Source organism: Eurypyga helias, unplaced genomic scaffold, assembly GCF_000690775.1.
Source record: "Eurypyga helias isolate BGI_N326 unplaced genomic scaffold, ASM69077v1 scaffold10329, whole genome shotgun sequence".
Lineage (NCBI taxonomy): Eukaryota > Metazoa > Chordata > Aves > Eurypygiformes > Eurypygidae > Eurypyga > Eurypyga helias.
In genome coordinates this window covers 43552-70063 of record NW_010270104.1, presented here as the reverse complement: position 1 = coordinate 70063, position 26512 = coordinate 43552, and the positions used below count along the sequence as shown (strand labels likewise).

Here is a 26512-nt window from a genome sequence, read left to right as displayed (position 1 = left end):
CACAAGAAGTTCTGAGAGGTCTCCTCAGGTTTTCTTAAGACTCAGATGGTGTCTTTGTAAACATTTTTCATCCTTGCACATCACGTCTGACTATAAGGCAGACAGTGCAAAAATAAACAGCTGGTCGTTGCCAGCACAGTTTTGTCATACTGATATGAGTTGAAACTGCTAAGCAGTATTCTTTATATTTTCAAGGCACACATGTGAAAAAGATTGCACGTCAAAGCACCAAAAAGTCTGGAAATGGATGTATTTCTTGTGGTAAAAACTAAGGGCAGATCCTGGTGTATCTAAGTAACAAACCCTTAAGAGGGGTTTGGGTGCTTCTAATCTTTTGAATAAACTTTGTTCATCAGTGGAGTTGAGACTGCAGGTTTATCACACTAAGGAGAAAATGGAACAATCCAAAGATACTGAGTATTAGTTTAGTTGGTGATGGGAAATTATAATGAATCTTACATTAATATCTGAAGAACGATTCATTTGGATGTCTAAGAAAGTAGAGGCTCTGACTGACCCTCTTCCTGTCACTGAAGAAGTTTCAATATGATATTAACCCTCTTTTCCTCTACACAGTGATATGGTCACACTGCAGGTCAGTGAAGACACAAAGGCTGAAGTTTCACCATACGGTCTGAGTCAAATTAGGAACTTACTCCTGCTAACAGGGGCAAGTCCTACTTCCCTCACCCATATCTTTCTCCCCACTTTTAGATGCATGTTCCTGCCAGTTAACTGGGACAGAGCTAACTCTGGGACCTGAATCACATAAGAGGCAAGTTTATTAAAGCAAAAAATGTATATTTATATAATTATAATCTTAGGTTTTATGACTGTTACATAGTATTAAATATAGGTAATCTAACAAACTATATATTACTGGTTCATTACTGAATCAGATCACTTTTCAATCTCCTGTAACCTCCTGGGAATATAGAAGGGAGCTGTGTATCTGGGAGTAGGGGAGAAGGAAGGGGGGAATGGGAAAAAGAAAATAGGAAGGAGGGAGAGAGGCAAGCTGCTAATCCAGTTCAGCTGTAACATGAATCTGCTTCTTAAGACAATATCTCTCCTCTACCCTGCAAAATATTCATTATTCTTATAGGAGCCTTGTATCTTTGGCCCATCATGTCACTTGAAAACTGGTTAACAAGTTTGGAAGTTATTCAGAAAACAAACCCTGAAGGACATAAAATGAAGTCATGTGGCCACACTACCTAGGAAATATTCTTATGCATTACAGTTATGCAAGAGACTGAAGCATGAGCTACTTCATATGTAGAACCAACACTGATCTGATTAAAACAAATTATTTAAAGATGGCAATAATTGATAAGGGTGGAGATGCAGCAATGATACCTGCAGGGAACTCCTCTGTCAAACACAGTTAATGAAACACTAATCTGAAAATGGAGAAAACAAATTCCATAGAAGAGAAGGAATTATTGTGTTTCATCACTTCACTGTCATTATCTAGAATAAAAAGTTGAAGTAAACAATGGAGTTCCATCAGTCTCACACCATGAAAGTAAGATGAGGAATGAGAACAAATGTATGTACAAAAAATTATATTATTTCTGCTGTAATGGCAAGACTTACTGCCTGGTTTTGTATTTTTTGTTTGTTTGTTTTTTGTTTTAATTTAAGGAAAATGAGAAAAATGTAATGAAATGTTTTGAAAATTTGTCATCAACTTTCAGTTACAGCTGTTGTTTATGAACAAATCAAGCCTTTCAATTGTGGTTTACCAGCATAATTTAGTGGAACTGCAGTGAAATATTACAATATGTTATTTTGTATTGAAGAATCTACAGAAAGTGACTCACGATGGTAATGTCTATAGTCCACAAAAACAAGAAAGGGTTTACTCTGAAATTCAGATATTCAACTACTTGTTTGCTAGATAGACAGAAATAAGTTTTGTATTTTTAATTCAAAAGACAATATTTTGTATCATGAAATATTTAGAGTACAAGTTATTATATATCTTAATATTCCTCCATGCTATTCTGATTTGTCTCTAACAAATTTATAACTGAATATGACTTACCTTGAAGTAGAGCTGCAATTTGGAGTGACTGCTGAGATGGGTGTTCTTTAAGAATATCTAAAACTGTTCTACCCAAACTGTCCTTTATGTTTGTATCAATTCCTGAAAAAGAAAATTATCTGTGATGGAATTTTTAACCCCAAGTACTTTGGATTATAAATGTGGTATATCAGACTCAATTATCTGGCAAATTGAATGAAAGCTGTTTTACAATTGTTGCAGATCAACAGCTGTGTGCTAGTTAAGTACAGCATCCATTTCTGTTTAAGGCTTGAGTATCCTAAAATTCACATGCTGACATGGACTGTCACGCCACTGTAATTCATGGTGTTAAACAAGCTTCTTAAATCAAATTTGGGTTTATTTTAACAGACTGTTCCTAAGAAACAGCCATCTTGAAAATAATATTTTATAAAATCAAGAACTACTCTGAATGTTTTTCCTACATTCCTAGATTCTAATTCTCCCCAAACTGCTCAGATTCTTTGGGGATTTTCTAGTCCATAGTACCAGTGTGTGTTTTGGGGGCAATGCTGAAAAGGTTATTAACCTTAACAGTTCTGTACTTCATGGTGATGTGTTCGAAATTCATGCTCTGAGTAGACTGAAATACTCACATGTAGTATAATGGCTCTGTGAACAGCCAGAGAATTTCCTCACAGTCTGTTCAGAATGTAAGTAATTGTTTGGCTCAAACTGTGAACCATAAATAAGTTTGAGGCTTATCCTGGATAGATCTCAGAGAACCTGTTGTGCATGATACTGCATGTCACTCCACCTTTGGTTTGTAGGGGATATTTTTGCCTTACAGTAGCAGACTGAGGTTGGGTTTTTTTGTTTATATGTACTTTTATAAAAAGTAAAGGCATGAAAGAGCCTAACATACAGAATGAGATTCTTCTCAGGATGCTAGGAAATCCTGTGTTCTCTAGGAAATCAGAGAACACAGAATTTATAAACACATTCTGGAAGCATGGAAGGATTGTTCTATTCCCCAGAAAAGGCTGCAGTTCTTGTCATTTTGTGTCCTGACGGAGAGTTTCCTAATTTGTTTTGTGAGAAAGAGATATTGTTTTTCTCACTGAAAATAAAGCCAAATATTGCTGGGATAATTAACAGTGGCAGCTGATTTTAAGAGGCCAGAGACACCTACTTGCACTTTTCCTTTACAGTAGCCACTTATGACATCTTCTGAGTCTTTTTTTGAAGCACAACTAGAGAAAAGGGTATTCTCAGGTTAAAAAGGCAGAAGGTGAGGAGTGTTGCAGAAGTGCAACGCATTCGGGGTTGAAATAGTTCACAGTGAAGATTCTGCTCCACTGTCTTGTACAATTGTACTCTGGCAGAGGCTATAATGTGTGCTAATCTATAAGAGGTATTCTTTGCCTGTGGTCTAAGGGCTTCCTATGTTTGTGTGATGTCCTCCTGGCCTTCCTCTTCTAGGTGAATTAATATAAAAAGGCTCTGCCTTTTTAAGGGCAGGTGAAGATCCCTTTCTGACTGCTTCTTATTCATCCAAACAGGAAAGCATCTTGGAATGACCCTTTTCTCTGAAAACCACTCTCAGATCAGGTATGCGCTAGCTGAGATTCAGATGAGGAGTTGTGGGTAGGATATGTGTTCTTTTGCAATATATAATCCCAAGAGCACTGATAATAAAGATCAGGGAGATCACTCAGTGTAATGGAAGTTCACATATCTCAGAGAAGTAATTTCCAGATATTTTCGTTTTCACTGGTCTTCTCATTTATCTGGGAATACAGTTGTTTAGATTAGTAATTTACCTGCAACAATTCTGAAATTCTTGTTACGTAGTTGATGGGTTTGCTGGGACACTATATCCCTGGTCTTTCAGGACAAATGCAATTCTCAGAGACACAATGCCTTCCTCGTTCTTCATGGGCACTCAAATGTTTATCCAGGAAATGTAGGAGCAAGCAGCATGGTGCATTTGTTAGGAATAGCTAAGTGAAGGGCATAAATGTGAACATGAAACTTCTGGCCTCTAGATCAAAGAATATTCTTGGCTGTCTTTCAGACCGAATAACAAAATTTTATGTAGTCATTTTGTTCTTAGAATACGTTTATTCACAGAATACACTGGCATACACTGAGTCATATATGGAATTTCTGAGTCTTAGTGAAAACATGCCTTTTGTTCTCTGTGTACAGTAATTTCTTATTCTAAAAGAACACTGTTTTAAGGAAAGGTACATGTGATTAGATTTGCAAAGACTGAGAAAGATAACAGTAAATTGTATAACCAATACAAGGAGACATACACCATATTAGGAATATTAAGGATATTTCTTCAGTGTTTCCTTTAAATCAGATTTACCTGTTTCAAGCAAAATGCGTACTACCTCCACCTTTCCAAATAGGGCTGCTTCATGTAGTGCGCTCCCTTTTTCTGTCTAGAAAAAAATATTGACATTTAAAATGCAAATAAAAATACCAATGAATCCTTTTGAAAAGAATACATTTAGAAAAGAAGTATTTATTTTTCCTCTCTATTTTATCGACACATAAAAAACATTGAATGGGCAAGAACAAATATAACCATACTTTATTATTATTATTCAAGATAGCAACATAAATGCTGTCAGTTCTACTGTAAAAATTAATAACTATATAAGAAAATATAATAGAGATATAATACATCCCCCAGTTAATAAGCCTGCATTTGTATAAAATGTCTAAACTACTGCTGGCAGTGAAAATCTAGTCAATGCTGTCAGTGGAACACAGCTCTTCAGCAGTCAGCCAGTTAACGTGGAGATCTACACTTCAGAGTTCTAACCTGAAAATGGACCACAGCCCAGAAGGTCAGTTCAGTTGCACAACAAGAGATGCCCTAGGATATCCCACCTGGCCTCCAGCTGATGTTCCAGTTGACAGTCACATTTGATCTGCATCATATCTGCCCCGTACAGATGTCTTGGATACCCTAAGGCACCTCCAACAGCAGTAGATGTCTATGTTTAGACCACTTAAATTTTACCTCAGTTGTCTGTGAACCTGATTTTGCAGATTTCTATGACCCAAAATTCTTTGTGAATGGGCTTTTGCTCAAATAAAACTTGCAGTACTGAAAAACAAACTACCTCTCTTAACAAGTTACTTTTCTTAGTATTTTATACTGTTGACTGTCGCTGAAAACTCTGAACAGAATGCCTTTCCATACAATAGCATTAGCATTAGCTAAAGCACCAATAGGTCTCACTGGATCTATGGCTCATCTCATTTTTCTTCATAGTAGATTAGATTTTGAGTGTTTTTTTATTTGTGGTCAAACCCTCAAGGTTTCACTGCTTGAATTTATTTTTTCTACATTTTATCCAAATGCACCATTTTCATGCTTGCCATGGTGGAAAGACTTTGAAGACACACAAAAAACCCCACCCTCTGAAATAAAATAGCGATTCATCGTTTATTGGTCTTATCAGCATGCACCAGTGTTACAGTGATGAAATGACATGATATTTAGAAGTAATCAGAGATCCTGAGATGGGATGTGAGCACATAGTAGGAGTATCTATGTCTTACCAATTGAGCCTGAAAACTCTGTTATGCCCATAGAAGAAACACTCACTTTTTATCTTTCCTCACACTTAGTACATGGACATATAAAGTAGAGCATGCCCAATGTCACTTACATCCAGCACATCAGGTATACTAACCATACAGTGGAGAGGAGAAGGAAGTCAGTAAAAGAATGTACATGTGAAATGCATATCTGAAAACAATTTATAATTTTTCCATTTTCAGAAGCAATCCAGATGAACATTCACAGAGTTACTCTAAACAAGAAGACCAAATATTCATATTTACTTAAGAGATGGTTTCAGAATCCTTTACTCAAACAATGTCTACAGCAGTTTTCCAGTAACTGCAATTGACCAACACTGGATAACTCTGCAATGACATAGCACAACCACAAAGGTACACACTGAGCTTAAGTTGCAGCTCAGAAATTGCTGGGAATTAAAACAGTTCTCAGAAAATCACGCGTAGTCTGATTACTGAAAAAGGCTTGACATCAGCAATCTTGAAAAAGGATTTGTTTGGCACAGCCTATTATCCTCTTCGGTATTTGTGTGTATCTGGCATTTCCTTTGCAGTGGTAGCTTACTGACATGAATAAACCTAAAAACCATTGGGTAGACCTGGTACTATTAACATGGAGTTCTCTGTCATCAAGGACGTGAGGTAGCGTTTTGACTCCCAAAATATTTTACTTTGAAAAGACAGGTGATGAAATTCAGAAGTCCCAGTGGGAAGAATTTTGGCATGATAACCTGCCAGAGAAGAACACCAAAATAGGGGATCAATCACAATTAATCAGTCTCTGTTTGGAGAAAAGAGGAATGTCTCTCTCATATTTGAACATATTCACTACAGCAGAACATATTCTGTCTTATTTCAACATTCACCAGCAATGTGTTCTTGCAGAAAAACAGCTAATGATATCCTGGGCTGCACTAGGAGGAGGGTTGCTTGCAGGTCAAGAGGTGACCTTCCCTTCTATTCACCACTGGTGAGGCCACACCTGGAATACTCTGTACAGTTCTGGGCTCCCCGGTACAAGATAGACACAGAGCTACTGGAGATTAAGAGACTGGAGCATCTCTTCTATGAGGAAAGGCTGAGAGAGCTGGAAATGTTTCGCCTAGGCAAGAGAAGGCTCAGGGGAGATCTCACCAGTGTGTACAAATATCTGAAGGAAGGGTGTAAAGAAGACTGAGCCAGGCTCAGTGGTGTTCAGTGACAAAAGAGGTAATGCGGAAAACTTGATACACAGGAGGTTCTGTCTGAACATCAGGAAACATTTTTTGCTGTGCAGACAACTGAGCCCTGGTACAAGTTGACCAGGAAATCTCTAGAGTTTCAATCATTGGAGATATTCAAAAGCTGTCTAGACATGGTCCTGGGTAAACTGGTCTAGGACCCTGCTTGAACAGAAGGGTAGGGCCAGATGACCTCCAGAGTTCCCTTCCAACCTCAACCATACTGTGATTCTGCCAGGGATGACAATTAGTGATGTATACACCAACAATGAAATCCACAAAGGTTCAAATGTTATAGGAAGCCTAGCACTAAATTTTAGTCTTACTGAGGATGAACTGCAGAGATGGGAACCAGCTGCACCTTAACTAAAATTGTAAAGATCATTCTGTATTAATATTAATAACAAACTATTTTTAATGGAAAAAATGGACATACTTTAGTGACAACAGCTATCTAGAATCCATTGCTGTGGTGTGATCTGAGACTGAGAAAGATTAAGTTCCACCATGCTGGATTGACAGCTTTGAGGACAAGGAAGAGGATCTATCCTCAGACTCCTCAGTTAAGGGTAGGAAAAGATCCTGATATAACTGTCAGAACTGGAAGCAGTCCTTCCTACTGATCAAAATTCCCCATGGGAAGAAAGGCAAGTAGTATTTTCCTTGCTGAAAGCATAAATTTTCTAAGAAATTGAATGAAAACTATCACTTGTAAGATGCAGATGTGTAATCCTGCATGAGATATCACAAAGATGAATGCTGACATAAATCTTAAAGGCTCTAGGCAGGAGTTAATGTTAATGGTGAATAGCTAACAAATGATTCAGATCCCTCGACCCAAAAAATGTCCAGAAGGCAGAAACGTCCTTGTTACCAGAGCGTTCAGTTACCAAACTCCATTTTAACATAGGGAAAATGCTGAGCAAGTCCAAGAGAAACTTGGACTGGCTGAGTAGATACGTATCTCTTGGTAAATGTACACATGGACTACTACTCAAGGATAGAAATAATTTTGAGGGTTTTTTATGGTGCAATAGAGTATGTTACACAAATTGGAAGGATTAAAAATGTAGTTGCAAGTAAGTTCTATATATTATTTAAGATGTGCTAGAGTTTTTAGCCAGATCTTTTCACTTACAATGGTTTACATATGTGCTAATGTACTCTTGTTGTCTATACTACAGCAAGCAAACTTAAGATTTATAGACAATATTCACTGCTTTACTTCCTGAAGCTTTCATTGCCTTGGATCATACTGTTCTGGCAAAGTGAACACTACCACTATATTTGGAAATCCTTCCACAGTGATGTTTAATGTAAAAAATGCTGATATTTTTTCGTGAACACAATGAGCTAAAGTCTGCTTGAGTTTGCATCAATGGACTATATATTGATTCCCTGGCATACATTTTCTGTATATCAAATACAGAGCACTATAGCACAAATTGTGCTAAGCACTTCAGTAAGACAGCCCCTGCCCCAAGTAGGTTACAGCTAAATACAGGTACAATGTCACAGCTGGACACACAAAGCAAGCGAGGATAGAAGGACATTGTCAGTAGGAACACCAGGATACACAAATCAACTTGGCGTACAATTTGCAGGCTCACATAAAAGCATCAAGGGTTTTATTAATTAGAGATTTTTTTAACCATGTAAATATGCAAGAGCTTGTAATTAGGTCATTTGTCTAGGCCTTATTCTTCTGCAGTTTACTATAGTTTTGATATGGATTTCAGACAAAATCTGAAGGATGAAATGGAAGCTTTGCAAATTGATTCACAGAACATCCTCCACACATATTGACAGCAAAAAGGAAGGGCCAGAGCTCTTTGCAGAGGAGCTACAGTGATAAGCAATGGAAATTCCCATCATTACTGGAACAGACAGGGGAGGCAAACAGGGGGAGATGAAAGTGGGATAAGCAGAAGGGGCCAAGATTTTAAGGTATTTACAACTATAAAATTACTCTTTACATGAAACACACTGAACTGTGCAGTATCTTATTTTACTGAGGGCCCAAAATCTAGCACTCACCCAAAACCTGTGTATTTTTCATATGTTTCAATTTAAATGAAAACTTCAAAGCATAAAGAGATGAAGCAGATTTGTATTGCCCACTTCTAAATAATTTCAGATTGAAGGATATTGGATAGACCTGGGAAATGAATAAAATGTGTGATTAATTCAATCAAAAATTAAATGCTGTCTATTATTACTCCAAATATTTGCTATGATTAAAAGTGCTTAGGGAGTACAGAAGAGAAAGATAACATGGCTAAAGTAAACTACCCATTTATACATATAAATATTTACAATTACAGAGTGATAGCAGATAGGCTACTTCTATAATTGTCTTTCAATATTCTGAGAACATTTTACTGCTGATAAGCTGAAATTATTTAATGTCTATGAATGTGTCCAATTTTATTTACCATGTGGGATTATATTTTATATATTGTTCTTTCCCAATCAGTGATGCAGAGCAATTTAATTAATATTAAAAGAGCTGAGTTCAGTTTTAAGTAACAGGCCGATATTTTATGCTGTGCTCAGTTTAATGAGCTGCCAGTAACCATCAACAAAGAATTTTTCAGAGGTAGATAGAAGCAGTAAGTTAACAATATGTACAGAGCCAACTTGCCAATATGCTAAGATGCTGAATGAAAAGGAACATATTGATGGAGAATATGTATACCGGTGAAAAAAGAAATAAATTGTATTTCCTTATGGCAAATAGGACAAACAGAGAAGAAGCAGGATTATTCCATGCAAAAAATTAAAATAAAATAAAATTTTAAAATTCTCCCTACCTAAGAATAACTAAAAAAAATAAGAATAGAAATTACTTAAAACAAATCAGAATTTTACAAAAAGAAGACAGTCTGAGAATTTTAGTGTATATGGCAAACAGATCACCATTACTAAAAGAATCTCTCATTCCTTAAAAGAAGATAGTACAAAATTTCAGCCATTGTATTTTTTAAAGACAAGAAAAAAAACTTTTGATATAACTATAGATAGAAATGGCTTAGGAGAATACACAGTAGTGCTAAAATTATCTAGGTTACATAAGAGGAAGAACACATTTCATAAAAGCATTGTGTAATATTCAACCCTTATGTAGCCATCAATTTGTAAGTTGCCATGACAGAGAATATTTTTCTTCTATTACTCTATTTCTTAAGCATAAATTCAGGCATCAGTTTCTTTCTGACTTTTTTCTCATTTATCTGGTAGGGATAGAAGAGGAATTACACATTCAGAAACATGTATTCAAATGTTCCATTATGTGTTTCTTTAACATTAAACTTTTCTAAATTACTGAAGATGTAGTAGTAGTAAAGGAGAGCTGATCCAAAAGATCTGCTTTCATTAACCTTCGCAAGAGTATCAGTTTCTAGTCGAGAAAATCAAAAGCAAATTAAATTGGAAGCATAACAGTAGACAGATACACAAGTAAGCAAACCACAGGAGGAAAAAAACTGTTCCAGTTTGAAATAGTTTGAAACAAGTAAAAATACAAACTCAAAATATACTAGAGCTAATAAAAGTTGCAAAACAATTTTACCACATTTTCATTCTGAAGGCATTTGAGACTAGCCATTTGTAAACTTAAAATACATCAATATTTTCTGGTTTGCTTTGGGGTTTTATTTAGATTTATTGTTTCTTTCCCACATCACATTCTTTTCCACAAAAGTTGAAAAACATGACCTTGATGGAATAAGGCAGAAATAATCAAAGTACACAGAATGCAGGTTCAATCTTTCTATATAAAAGGGAACTCTATGTACAAATGTGTTTGATTAAATCACCTAAAGCTTAAAATGGCTATAAAACTTATTCTAATTTTAGGCAAAGTTCACAAGATTTATTAAATGACCTACTGGTAAAGAATGAGTGGATTTTTTTATTTCCTTGGTATATCTGAAAACAGATACAAAGCTAAAACAACCTTAATTCAAAGCATATTATATATGCCCGGAGACCAAGAAGGCTACTTTCAATCTGAAGATAAAATACACTTTAAACTCAAATACAGTACCATCATTCAAATCAAGAGAAATCATGTGACTGAAGCAAGACTTCACACATAACAGAATTATGCTGTGTAGTTAAAAGGCTTGTACACTTTCCACTACAAAGAATTGGACCTAAAATTTACTGCTGCTGTACCTTGTATCTGATCCTATCTGTGACTTTTTTTTTTTTTTTATATTACCTCTTTTGCACCACTGTAACTTCCTGTGCACAGAACTAGATGCACCAAGCAGCTAACAGGTTGAAGTCAGTAGCTGCAAGAGTGAAGTGCTACAGTATTTTCTTTTAGATTTATAGAATACAGGTTTAGAAAAGCAGAAAATAAAAATATTATTATGTAGTAACTTTGGGTTTAGAATGGAATATCTTGAGAAAATGAGGTCTTAGTCAAACTTTCTGATTGCTATAACCATTAAGGGCCATAGCTTTAGCAAGTCAGCTTAGTAACATTAAGGCCAATGTTGAAAAAAAAAAAAATATATATATATATACATACACCTACATGAATGGTTGATATGATTTGTGTATTTACATGCCTCAAGACAACATTAAAATATACACTCAGCTTTGATGACACGTATCTTTCTTTCATACATCATTTGAGTCATAAAAAATAAATCTGTACTATACATCACCGTGCAGCATTTCTAACAAAGTAGATGCAAGTGTATGTTAAAAGAAAAAATAAGTTATTTCATTTGGATCATATTGCAATGATAATGGTAACTAATGAAAGAAAGGAAGAAAGGAGGAAAGGAAGAAGGGGAGAAATAAATTACACACTAACTTGGCAGCTGACGTCCATTCCAGCCTCCAGAAGCACCTGCACAACAGCTTTGTGGCCATTACGTGCCGCAAGATGCAAAGGAGTGTGTTTCCTTGTATTACAGTTCATCAGGTTTGGGTATGCCTTGATGATCATTTTTACAACACGCAGGCGACCATACAGTGCTGCCAGATCCAGAGGTGTTTCTAGTTTGTTGTTCCTTATTGTAGGGTCCGTTAGCTCTTCTAACAGAACAGCGACTACTTCTGAATGACCATACTGAGCTGCACAATGCAGTGCTGTTTCATTTTCATTATTCTGTTAAAGCAAAACGCAAACTTCAGAAATTCATGTTCAATCACACAACAGAATTGCTCAGTTTCTATAAATTGCCTCCATGAGATCCCTACGCAGGCAGGTTTTGCAATATAACATATGGTAATGTATGTAAATGCTACAGCATGACTCCACTAAGATTTTACTAATAATGCATTAATACTTTAGCTCTCAAGGAGATCAGGTCCTTGTGTGTCCACATCGTTCCCAATCCATTTTTAACAACATGCCCCAAAACACCTTGCTGCTCATGATATGCCAAAATCTGTAATCATTCCTGATTCAACTGTCCCTGAAATCACAGCTGAGTCCTTCTCTCAGAACTACTCCGACACTTATGTCTCTCTTAGTATAACTGGTTTTAAATCATAGCAATTTGTTATTAGACTAGTGAAATTAAAAACAACTGTGTAATGAAAATGTATCAGGCACAAGGCTAGTTTCATATGTCACTAAAAAGTTACTATCAAGACAACAATCAAAGCTTGGAAGAAGGCAAAATAGCAGCTGTAGATATTAGAAAGACCTAGCATATCACGTAAGCAGTTAGTCTTCTCAGGACTCCAGGGAGATGTGCGTGTGCGTTTTAAGGCATATGAGTAGTTGTATGCAGTGGATTGAGTAAGTTTTTGCTTTATACAGCAATGCCCTCCAAGTCTTTCTTCAAACACTATTTAATAATCTTAATAATAAATAAATACTGAGAACAAGCAGTATCTTCTTTCATTGTTTTCTTCCAGTTCCACCTGTGTACTTGCAAACCCAAACAGACAAATAACTTCAGGCAGAGAGGAAGGAAATAATTTATATAGTTGTCTGAATTCTATATGCCATCTAGATTATTAATGATTCTTATGTAGTCTCTAAGAAGCCTTAAAATAGGCTAGATGCTATAAATTTTAAAAGTATGTACATTGAATACATCTTCTGAGATATGATTTATAAAATTTTGTGACAGTTTTGAAACTGTTGTAAAAGTGGAAAGCCAATAAGCTAATGTGTCATATAAAGAAATAAATAATTCATGTAAATTCAGAAAAAGTACTAGAGAAGGGCAGAAATATAATTCTAAAGAAAGGAGAAGATATAAATCTGAATCCATAGGCTGTATGTTTCAAGGCAACAACTGAAGAAACTTCTGCGGACAGACAACTGAAAACAGAAAAAACCATTTGTCTTTTGAAAGACTGAAAGGGTGAGAGAATCAGAGAAATGAGGCTTTGGTCTCTTACTCAAAAGGCAGCTAGGATAAGAAAATGCATGTTTCAGTGCTGTAGCTACAAAAGTGGAAACGGGGGATTTTTTTTTTTTTTTTTTGGTGACAGTGTTTCTAATTCTATAATCAAGAACTTAAATCTCAGGTGTATGGTTCTAACACTGCCATCATTTTCATCTCATCTGGTAATTTAAAATGACTCAGGTGAAATTGGGAGACAGCAAAGACAGATCAATACCTTCAGATAAATTAATGTTGCAGATAAACGCTACAGGTGTCTGCAACTCCACACAGGATCCCAGAGACTGGAATGTGTTTCCTGCTAAAGTGCAAGACAGAAGCTGGGGAAGGGGCAGGTACAAAGTGGGAAGTGATGACATCAGGGCTTGATGACTAATAAGTATTTGAATAATTGTGCATTATTCAGACCACCACGTGGTCTTTATTACACAGACCATAAATTCAGGTTAAAATATGTACTATCACCATACCACGACTGCAATGATTTATCAGCTACCTGTGATACGCTTGTTGTGCCCTACTGACTTCCAATGTGTCCCTCATACAGGACTGAGCAAAGCAATTTTTTTACATACAGCGGTATAACCACAGATTACAAGCATAATTTATTAGAATTTATTTTTAGATTTTCAATATTTCATGGACAGAGCTGCATAGATGAACAAGCAATTGCAGTCTAATTTTGTGTACAACTACCACAATTAAGTATGAAAACAGATAATTGCACATAAAATGGCCAATTATGGTAATTTGTGCCTACAGTTAGTGTATTTACATATCCAATGGAAATAGTTATACAAAGAAATTAGATGTATAACCATATACACATTCTGTGAGGTAAATAGCAAAATACACATCTATTATACAGTTGTCAAACAGATCTATCTATCTATCTATCTATCTATCTGTCTAATATCTGCTTAGGTTGGAAGTTTTTTCAAGCATTTCCAGATAATATATAAAATATCTGGAAACTTGTGTCAAGAGTCTAATATCGTAGTTTAAAAGTATTCTGATTTAATTTTGAGAGACATAAAAATCAAATGGGCTACACCCTTCTTCGCAAAATGTGAAAATTCAAAAATATTCTCAAAAATAATCTCAAAATTCAGTCACAGATGTAGCCATACAGAGACCAACCAGTTCAAATCACTGCTGCTGTGCAGCGGACTGAAATTTGCCTCCCCCCTAAATAAAGAATATCCAGATGCATTTTCATGCAAGGGAATATTTACAGAAAAGTATATTTTAAAAGAGCATGGTGTATAAAACCATCTGTAAAACTGAATAAAATGTTCTTATTTTCAAATGAACGTTGTTGAACATTTTTGTATGGTTTGTTTCTTTGCATTTGTCAAATTAAAACTACATTTCAGTTAATGACAAACCAAACTGATTTAAAATTAAAAAGAACTAGGTGCCACTGAAATAAAATAGAAGAATCCAACCTGGTCATACATGATAAATCACTCACACATACACTGTCAAAACAGGCATTGTACATATTGTGTTATCAGAGCTGAGGTACTACCTAATTAAAACGTAATAATACAACATTCTTCCCTCTTTAAAATGTAAATTAATCAATTCAGGTATAAAAGACAGAATGATTTTTAACTTTCAAAGAGAGAATTACAATTTGTTTATCTGCTCACTAAATTTATCCACTTTGACAATTTAGTAATGCTCACATAAAATAAATCAACTTGAAAGCAAGAAGTTTTACTGAGGACAGAGGACAGAGTTTTAAAGTAGGTTTTGACAGAGTCTGCTATCTACAAATTTAGGAAAGAAGGGAGTGCCTACCAGATACACACAGCTGGTTTAGCATTCCCAGAGAAACCCCTAAGATGGGAGAAGCTATAACCGTGTATTTCCTGGATTGGAAGAAACATTATCTTCCTCTTCTCACTCCTCATGGAATGATGGACATACACGTCTCAGTCAGTGTTAGGAACTTCCTCCTTAAGGCATTTGTTTATAGAAGACATACAGTAAGAATAAATAAAAAAATAAAAATTAAAAATATTTGTTTAAATTGTGATATTTTAAGACCTGAAGTTATGTGATTTCCTTGCTCTCAACAATGAATGCTGTTATTTCTTACGTCTTATATGTGGCAAAGTTAACCCAGGTATAACTCTTGATTTTAAGGTATTATTTGACCTTGTATCTCTAACATAGCCCATTATGTTAAAGAAATATTCAAAAACATGAAAAATATTCTTGAATAAATTAATAATATTTTAGTACTATTGCCTACATTTTGAGTCCTAGATGTAAACAGTTGCTTCTGGAGTGCAGTTTATGAGAGAACATATCAATATATGTTCATATATATATCAATATATGTTCATATATATATCAACATATATCAATATATGTTTCATAGCAGTTAACCTGCTATGAAAATACAGTTGTCTGCATGTGAGTTACCACTGTGTAATTAAACCTCCAAAGCTGATATCCAAGGGCTAAATAATGCATCCAGTGCTGAAGAAAAAGTCCAGAATGCTTTTAGAAATTTCAGATACTTCTTTACATGTTACAAACTACAAGATAGATCCTAAGACTGAATGAATCACGAAAAGGAAAGATCTAGAAATCAGAACCAAGGAGGGCATGCAGAATATAAGTTGAAAAGAGTAGACCAATATTATGCCAAAATAGTGCAAACCAGAAGTCCCTAATATTGATAATTACTAATATTTTAACTAAGTAGTTATTCGTATGTCCCAATGGACCTCTTTCAGAAATAAGGAAGGCGCCTTATGATTGATTCAGCTTTTAACCTTTCATGATTTTCTTTTTCATTACTTATTACATGGGTCTTTTCATGGGCACAGTCCTAACATTTTCTAGCTTTTCTCTGAATCTGTCCTCTTCCACATACAGCCAGAACTCAGACTTCTGTTGCTGCAAACTGAACTGTGCCTTCACAGCGTTGCATCTCCTCAGTATTATAGGCTATCCTGCAAAATTTAGCTGCTAAGAACACATGCCACCACAATATGTAGAACACATCTTAAGGTCTATTCATTAGAGGACAGCTTACCAAATACGTTATAGGGACAATTCTTGAAGCGTGGCAGTCTGATGGCTCTCATTATTATTATATAGGATGGAACAGTTGAAACATTTAGGATTTTTACTGCACTTGTTTAGTTCTTTATTTTTCCCAAACAAATTTGAACACTCCTGAGGTCCATGCAAATACTATTAAAGCAATAAAGACTCTCAAGTAGTGACTGAGTCCAATTGTACCCTGGGCTGTAGCAGGAGAAGTGTGGCCAGCAGGTCGAGGGAGGGGATTCTCCCCCTCTGCTCTGCTCTTGTGAGACCCCACCTGGAGTGCTACGTCCAGCTGTGGAGCCCTCAACATCAGAAGGATATAGACTGGTAGGAACGAATCCAGAGGAGGCCACGAAGACTCTCAGAGGGCTGGAGCACCTCTGCTATGGGGACAGGCTGAGAGAGTTGGGCTTGTTCAGCCTGGAGAAGAGAAGGCTCTGGGGAGACCTTACAGCCCCTTCCAGTACCTGAAGGGGCTACAAGGAAGCTGAGGGGAACTTTTTACAAGGGCCTGTAGTGACAGGACAAGGGGTAACGGGTTTAAATTGAAAGTGGGGAGGGTTAGATTAGATATCAGGAAGAAGTTCTTCCCAGAGAGGGTGGTGAGGCACTGGAACAGGTCGCCCAGAGAAGCTGTGGATGCCCTATCCCTGGAAGTGTTCAAGGCCAGGCTGGATGAGGCTTTGAGCAACCTGGTCTAGTGGAAGGTGTCCCTGCCCATGGCAGGGGGGTTGGAACTAGGTGGTCTTTAAGGTTCCTTCCCACCTAAACCATTCTATGATTCTATGCTTTTACAGACCTTTCCGAAGAATGATCAGCTCCTTCATTATCTACACATTTTGAATATGAACTTGAAAAGGAAGACTTCCTAAATCACTGTGACATTTCTTTGTCACATAATCCCAATATCAAATAACTGAACAAGACTTTTTTTTATTAAAAGCTTTGTGCTACTGCCTCAGTTATGAAGGAAGAATTTAAGTCAAAGAAGAACAGAGCAATGGGAGAATTTGAAAAAGTCTCTATATATACTCAATATACTCAAGAATATATACTCAAGTCAACTTGAGAGAAAAAAAAATGACACAAAAATCAGGTTTTAATAATTAAAGAATTAAACAGCGAAAAAATTAAAGAAACTATCCCAGACAGAGAAAGAATGATCTCAGGACGGTCTTACTTCATCTATTAAAACAGGATGGCAGTTTCCTGAGAAATTCCACCAATATAAGTTTTTAATTTTGAAAAAAATAAGGAAGTTTCCCTGATTGATTCAGCTAGTAGCTTTCCTGGATGTCTAGGGCAAAGGATGAACAATGTTACAGGAGAAACAGCCAAGAATGAGGAGAGCTCTTGGGAGCAATATTTTGACTTTGTTGTCCATTCTTTTTGAGGAAGGAAATGGGTTTTTACACAGTGCACAGATTTTAACAGTTTATGTGGAAAAATAACTAATGACATCCTTATTCTTATCACACATTATCAATGATCCTGTCTAATTTGAAAGTCATTAAAGAAATAAAAACCCCCATAAATTTTCTTACCAAGTGCTCTCTTAAACACAAAACTAAGCATTACATTTTAGGCATACCCAATATTTCCAGATACATTTTCAAAAATTACTTAAAAATCAAAGCATTTAAGACAATACTAAATATTTGCCTTTTTCATTTTGCTGCAACTGTAATTGTACACAGAAAAAAATTATTCACAACTTTGTTTATATTTAAAAATTTAGAAATCTGAGAGTTCATACCTATCAGGTATATAAAAAAGTTCTATACTATAGCATAATTTAAGCCTCTGTATTCTCATTCCTAATGAACATTCCTGTAACGAGTAGTGTCCCCCTAAGGTTGTATTGTGACCAATACTATCTAATATCACCATCAATGACATAGATAGTGGGACTTAGTTCACTCTCAGTAGGTTTGTGGATGACTCCAAGGTGTGTGGTTCAGTTGATTCACTAAACGGAAGGGATGCCATCCAGAAGAATGTTGGCAGGCTTGATAAATGGGCCCATGTGAACCTCATGAAGTTCGACAAGTCTAACTGCAAGGTCCTGCACATGGGTCAGGACCATCCCCAATATCAGTACAGACTCAATAATGAAATTATTAGGAGCAGCCTTGCAGAGAAGGACTTGGGATATTGATGGATGAAAAATTGGACAAGCAGGCAATGTGCACTTTCAGTCCAGAAAGCCAACTGTATCCTGGGAGATATAAAAAAAAATCATGGCCAGCAGGTCAAGGGAGGTGATTCTCCTCCTTTGCTCCCATGAGGTCCCACCTGGAGTACTGTGTCCAGCTCTAGGGTACCCAGCACAAGGAAGTCACGGACCTGTTGGAGCGATTCCAGTGAGGGAGCACGAAAATATTCAGAAGGAGGGACCACCTCTCCTATGAAGGCAGGCTGAGAGAATTTGGGTTGTTCAGCCTGGACAAGGCCCCAGGGGCCTTTATTACTGCCTTCCAATATATATATAGGGGGCTTGTAAGAAAGATGGAGGGAGACTTTTTACCAGGGCCTGGAGTGACAGGACAAGTGGAAATGGTTTTAAGCTGAAAGAAGGTAGATTTAGATTGGATGTAAGGAAGACTTTTTTTATGATGAGTGTGGTGAGACTCTGGATCAGGTCACCCAGAGAAGCTGTGGATGCCCCATCTTTGGAAGTGTTCAAGGTCAAGTCAGACGGGACTTTGAGCAACCTGATCTACTGGAAGATGTTCCTGCCCATGGCAGGGGGTTGGACTAGATGATCTTTGAAGGTCTCCTCTCACCCAAACTGTTCTATAATTCTATGAACCTGTTCTAATGAATATTTTTACCATAAAAGAACAATATGATGACAAATAAAAATGTCCCATAATTTACAGAATACTTGGATTTAGTAGTATTTTTTAGAGAAAGTTAATTGTAAAAGTTATTGGGAAAAATTCTGCTGCAAAATGTCCAGTGTGAATCAAAATCAAATCTACGACTTCCCATTGAAATTCATCTTTCTTTATGTGGAAACAAAATTTAAAAGTAACTCTTCAATTTGGTTGACAAGTTTGAATAAATGTTTTCTTCAAAATTATTGCTGCAATTGGCTCAAATAAAAAAAGATTGTTTCTGCAAATTTTTTCTTCTAAAAAGAGTATAGCAAGAGTTGTAATAGAAATTCTGAAGTTCATTCACATAGTCTCTAGTTTAAGGGAAGGGGAAGCACATCAAATATAGAACACGAAAATTATTGGTTTTGCAGCCTACTTTGGAACTGAACTGTACTTCTGGAAGTCCCTGAGGTGTCACTGAGAGAAGCATATAATGTCTGTGCTTCATTTTGATGATTTGGGCAAGTCAGTAAATATGTCAGATGTTAGGTATTTACATATTACGGATGCATCCTGAACTCTTTTCCTCCACATTTTAGTAAAAGCATCAAACAGCGTCAAGGAAACGTGAGTGGGTTTTATGACAATTACAATTTGATGCACTGGCAAATTCTACAGTACATTAAATACAAAAATGTAAGGAAAAACTCATACCATATGCATAAAAAAACCAGGCAGAATCACAAAAAAGAGAACATCACCAGATGTCTCTACATAAACAAGCAGGTAAGTAGTTTGACTGTTAACAGCATACTTTTTAATTATATTTGGTATTAATTTACTAAGAAAACTTGATCTCATATTACCTACTTGATCTTCATTCAATTTATAATTTACATATTTTCAAGTCTTCAGCAATGAAGTTGAAACACTTATGTGACTTGTAATTTCACTACATTTTGTAATGTAAAACATAAATCATGCATATCTACTAGGACTCCTGTGTTAAACAGTGATAGAATTATTCTTATATAATTGCTGCTGTAACCACTTTCTGGGGGTGGAATTGCCAGTGCACATTCCACCACTCCAACGAAATAATTGTCATTTATCTGTTCACCTCTTACACTGTTTGTTTTGGTTTGGGTTTGTTGGGGTTTTTTTTTAATTTTATGTAATAGCAACAGTAGGGGGCATTCAGAGCTTTAGATGCTGGAGCTGGATATGATCCTATAATGCTAGTTAACTGCATTTTCAATGTGTATAATGCAGTTCAATTAATTAATAGTATATTGCATTAAATCCATTAATTCAGTTAACATAGACTTATGCATTATGAGCTTCTCATTTATTTCTTTGTTGTGCTGTTCATTACTTTCACTTAAGTTTTTAGAAGCATTTCTTTTACACAGAATTTTAATAAAATAGATTAAAGGCAAAGATATATTACAAATCAGTTGCAACAATTTTTAAATAATGAAGAAAATTATTTTCTTAAACTGAAGGCACATACATTAATAATGTGATTCGTACACATACACACACACACAAAAAAACACCCCACACACACCAGGAAAAAGTCTGACTTGGGTATATTATTTGCTGTGGTGAAAAAATGTCAGGGAAAATGGCTATCCTTCTCCCCAACTCTCAGAAGAAAATACAAAGAAGAAAAATAGAAAAATAGCTTCAGCGCCACAGATCTGAGAGAAACTATGAGGAGCCACCTAATCTGGGGCCTACAAGCAAATAAGCAAAAGCCTCAGAAGCGTACAGACTCATAAGAATGTACAATGGGTATTAGGATGACGATGCCACTCTGGTGTTATCTGAGGATACATGGGTGGAGATGGCTTTATAGCAACATGACATTTCCTTCATTCCATGATATGGATAATATTCTCCCACACAGAGTGCTAATTAGCTGGGGAAAGTTTATGCCAGCAAAGCGGTCCCTCTACAACAGCTAGCCATTGTCTAGAGGGGAACACGGGGGGATTTACAAGGTCCGAACAGTGTATGCATGAGGTTAACTTCAAAGCTTAATATGATTAAGATTCCCTTAAGAGACTCCAGTTCCAACATTTCTTGTGAGGATTGCTCATATATTTTCCATTATGAAGTTTTTGGGTAAAATGTATAAACAGCAGCAGATCTGATGACAAGACCTTTTTTGAGTCAGTGGAGTATAGAATCAGATGTATCCCTGCTTATTTGCTCCAGTGAGAGCAACCAGAGAGACTGGACAGCAGCCCAGTCAAGCTCGAGAATATTCTAGAAGTTTGGAAGTATATGTGGGATTGGGAAGAAGTAGGTTTTAATTCATATTTTTTCTTCTACTCTTACTGAAATATCTTTTTCACTATACCTCTCTCTGAAGTACCTGCATAGCTTCCAGTTTTCTTTCAGTAGAGTACAAGGAACCTCTTCAAGCAAATAAATAACATGCAATCAGAAACTTGCTTTTTATTTTGTTGCAGAAATAAAACTGAAAAAAATTCTTTTCCTTGACAAAAGATAACCCTACAATTCAACTACTAAGCTCATGACAATGAGAAACTCGGAGAAAGTTCTAATCAGCAACTCCAACCACAGAATGACAAGTTCTGGGTTTTGTATTTTTTCTTGGATCAGCCAGGGTATTATAGGATTTCTCAGAAGACTGTCACATGGGTGTATTTTAATACTTTTATTTCCTGCACTAATACTTGATATTCATATCATAGTTATTGTATGGATTCCAATAACTAAACGCATAACCTCAAATATCAAATAGATGATTCAAGAAACGACATCTCACACTGATTATGTGTTTGCAATTAAGTCTAATGTTTCTAATTTTCTCACAGTTTGCCTTCCGGCCGCATTAACTTAGACACTGAGTGCAATTCCTTTGTTAGATAGTATTTTGCCACTTGAGGAGCTGTAGGGCACCCCACCTGCAGTCCATCAGCCAGTCCACAAGGACATGGAAATGCTGAGCATCCTCTATCACACCTTTAGGCCTATACAGATGTCTCAGTTACTGCAGGGCTTTAGAAGGCACTGAATTTCTGTGTTTGGGCAAATGAATCCTGCCTTACTTTTGGTCACCCGAATAACCCTATTGGCTCCTATGGTTACACTGACTAGACCTCTGCAGAATAAAACAGTGTGTATACAGGCAATGTAGACACTAAAATTTAAATCTGAATCTGGAGCTGACTCCCACCTTTACATTCCAATAATTTCCTGATTACCCTGGCAAATTCAATAGTTTATGGTTACACTCATATTTCACAGCCTCTTCCAATCCTCAAGCAGTTTAGCTGACTATAGATGGTGTCAGATTTTAATCTCTTCCTTTCTTCCAATTTCTAAATACTAACCCTAGGAATGGACCAGATAGGAATATACAGAATGAAAACAGAAGGCGTGCCATATGTTTGACAACAGAATGCAACATACTTGTCCTGCCCTTACCCACTGTAATACTCTCATCGTTTTTTCATAGTATTTATGTGTCCTTTCTGCGGCACATGCATACATGCAGTCCATCTGGATTGTCATTTATGTCTGCATATCAGTTCATTTACAGCACACTCAAAATATATCAAGAATATTAATTTTATCTCAAAGTTTGTCAGGAATTTAATATCTAATGAAGTAAAAAAGACACAGAGGCTATGCAAATTCACATAAATATATATATAAGATGCATAGTTAGAATACGTCTTCATATGATTTTTCACAAACAAGCAAAAGGTTTTTTCATACTTTCTAAACCTAATATCCTTTAGGTCAGTGTCCATCCAAAAGAAAGATATCTGGTATGCTTATACTGAAAAATTTTATCAGTGTCGGAGAAGAAATTACTGAAACAATGAAAAATAGATTTTTTTTTTTAATCTGAATATAAATTTGCCAGATCTAAAGCATATGTGCTGCTCTTTTCTGATGATGTGCACAAATATTTTTTATCACTTCACCTGTTCATTCACTCTGGAGTGTGATGGTCCATGATGGATAAGAATCTTCACAATGTCTACATCTCCTCTCCAAGCAGCCAAGTGAATAGGAAAATAACCTTTGTTATCTGCCACATTAGTTGATGCTTCATATTGAAGTAATTTGAGGACTATATCCCTGGAAAACAGTAAGGAAATCTAAAAATTGACAGGAAACTTTATAAGTTTTTCACATGATCATACATATTATTAATTTTTTTACCCTGAATATCAGAAAAAAGACTCCATATTTCAAGTGAAACAGCTACAAAAATGAAGACCGATCGTTTCTAAGAACGAAACAGATAGCCAACATGTTATCAATTGTGAATATTCTTACTTCTTATGAATACCTATCAACAACATTATCATCAGTTCTCTGAATCCATTTCTTTCAACAGGATCACCTGGCCACAGAATCGTTTTTAGACTTTGCCAGTCCAGGCCACTGGCATGACCCTCAAGACAAACCTTCCAGGCACTAAAGGCAGAGAAGCACACCTGTGCCCATCACTGCTGAGTTCTGGAGGCATGAAGACAAGAGGGTAGTTTTACAGACATGGTTCTTGCAGTAAGACTTAAAAGTAACAGGTTTTCTAATTCTTTAAGGCATTATATACTATCTTCTATGAAATAACTGTTTCTATTTTAATTTCACACATCCAGCTTTCTGAAAGCGGTGAGGTAAAAACTGACTTTTATTATTTTGATTTTTATTATATTCCTTTTAGTATTTTCAGTGTGGCTTATCACACATTGAATGAAAGATTATTATATTGCATCACTGATTTTTAAGCAGCCTCCTGTACTTAAATTCAAAAGTTGAACTTAAAAATCAACTGTGTGGTACGAACACTGATTAGGAAGTATGTCAGTAAATAAATCCTTTCTTATCCCTCCATTTGTCTTTTCACATTTTGACACAGTCAGTACTCAGTAGTTATTAAGTTAATAGCATCTATGATACAGTATGTGCAGTTCTACACACATTTTGGCTTAATATGGAAACACTGGCTCTTACTGATTCAGCTCAAAAAATCGGAGTGGAGGGAGGAGGAAGCTCAATGCAGCCTCTGTTTTGACTAAAAACAAAGCCCTTGACCACAATTATGACAGAAGATAAATCTCAAGGCAATTGTTCTCCCAGACTTGATGGAACCTTATTTAATTGTCTATTGAGAGAAAAATGTGGCAAGTGTAAATATATACAGGTGAAAAGAAACTCCCAATCATCTTCAAAAGAAATCATAAAGATAGTGGAGACATCACATCTAATCTTTGAGAGAGACTTTAAGATGGGTTTTGCTTACTCCTGACAAGGTCAAAAACCATGAAAACAAGCAAGAAACAGCAGCTCTACTACAGGACGCTTGCTGCACAGAAAGTTGCAGAAAAGTGACTCCCAAGAGAAACATTTTAGTACAAATAAGGTTTTAAAGACTTCTCATATCATAATAGTTGGTCTTGCAGCTGGTGGTCTAATGAAGGCTAGAAATACAGAGTAGTTTGAAAGGGACACACATGGCAGGGGGGTTGGAACTAGATGATCTTTAAGGTCCCTTCCTTCCGAAACCATTCTGTGATTCTATAATCAAAGAAACAGAAATCAGACTAAGTCAGGAAAAATAAACTGAAATCTATAAATAAGAATATACAGCAACTATTGGGAAAAGTCTGTTGCAAGATTCAAGCTACAAAATAGAACTTTGGTCTCCTTCATCTTTCAAGAATGCCCTGATCCATCACACTTCTCTGGGGTGAGTCTTTTTTAGTGCTCTGTTAGAGCATTTTCATTTTGTAGAAATAGATTTCAGACAGGAGAAGACTGAGAGTCCTTAGCCCAGTAACTTTACTGGGCTAAGTAAAATTACTTAGGGAGACTGAGATTAAAGTCCCTGCCCCAGATATGATTTAATTACTTATATAAAGCAAAATAGTTTCAAAATGAAAGAGAACTATCCCAGAATAACCAAGGAGGAGGGAATTCATCAGATACAATGATCAAGCAGGGACTTGGACACTGGTATCCAGCAAGTGTCCCAGCCACAAAATACTGCTCGGGTCATTAAGTCTTATGTTCTCACTTTTCCTGAAAAACTTTCTGAAATCTCTCAAGTTCATCCTGGTATAAAGGGTGAAAATTGATACCCCTAAAGTTTTCAAAGGACAATAAGTTCTCTAAGTGGAAAGGCTCTTGTGTCAGAAAACTGTACCCAATATTGATTTTTAATATCAAGTTTCAAATCTGAAACAGAGTGTAAAGGTATTTATTTTTTATTTGTGGTGAATAACAAATTACAAACAGCAGGTGTTTGTGCAATTCTCTCACTGACAGTGCTACCGCTCTTGTAGGATCAGTACGATGGCCTGGATAGCAGGTCCTGAACCATCATGATTTATCATTAAACACCTCATGATATATTTCAGTTTACTTTAATACAACAAACTCCAAATGGGGTGTCAGTAACTGCTACCTGCTGTGAGGGTAAGTGGTCATAGCAGCCAGTGGCCATTACGACCTTTTCCAAAGCTGCAGTTATAGCTGCTGCTGTACATAAGCAGTCCACATCTTGAAGTTCTCTCTGGCTTCAGCAGAAGTTTAGCCAACACGGTGTCTGAAAACACTATTTGGCTTCTGTATGTTCTGGGATTTTATAGCCTATATTGCTAGGATTCACTTCAAATCTCTGATAGATTCAGTGTTTATACAGTGATATTTTTACTTTGCTGGGTAACTATTGGTTTATAGTCGGTATTAGACACTCAAAAACCTAATTCCATCTATCCAAGACCAGCAATCTTTGCAAGCAAAAGCTTGGGCTTTGTCAATTAAATATGTGCAATGGCACAAGAACCAATCCATAAACTGTAAGTAAGAGAAATGTGATTTTCTCCCTTAAGAAATGCTGAGTTTAACAGACCATATTAAGGGCTTAGACCTAATTCCATGAAGGTAAAACATATTAATGGATGATCCTGAATCTTGCTACAGAACTGAAATTTTGGAAAATGCACAATATCTAGTTTAATTTTTTTCTATTTATTCAGAAACAGAACATCCTATATTTACCACAACATTAACCTGGTCTAAAGAAAACATGCATGTTTCCAGAATATAATTAAAGACATAATCTAAAGTTTTAATTTTTCCAAGGAAGAATGTAAAAATTGTGAAATGGGCAAACTAAACATATAATTACCATCACTTATATGTTATCTTATGGACAGTCCAAAATCACATTAAAGTTAGTGCGAATAACCCTTAATTTCAGCTGGTTTTTGACCAGTTCCTTATCTCCCATAGAGGAACAACCCAAAGTCTGACATCAGTATTTTCTTTAGTGAAAATCCAGACAGTGTTAACACCATCTATTTACAAACTGGGTAGCTGGACTGCATTAGTGGGACAGTT

General features: G+C 36.1%; 1 protein-coding gene across 1 annotated transcript in view; it reads right to left on the bottom strand.

The window, feature by feature from the left end:
* Positions 1–690: 690 nt before the first annotated feature.
* LOC104514587 (ankyrin repeat and sterile alpha motif domain-containing protein 1B-like) overlaps positions 691–26512 on the bottom strand; it is a gene marked incomplete at its 3' end in the record, with an annotated part of 69350 nt that continues 43528 nt past the window's right edge. Inside the window, exons 3-7 of the mRNA XM_010158320.1 lie at positions 23083–23239; positions 11669–11965; positions 4389–4464; positions 2051–2152; positions 691–759 (exon numbers count right to left, since the gene is read on the bottom strand). Of these exons, the coding sequence (XP_010156622.1) occupies positions 691–759; positions 2051–2152; positions 4389–4464; positions 11669–11965; positions 23083–23239 (701 nt within the window). The remainder of the gene's footprint in view (positions 760–2050; positions 2153–4388; positions 4465–11668; positions 11966–23082; positions 23240–26512) is intronic.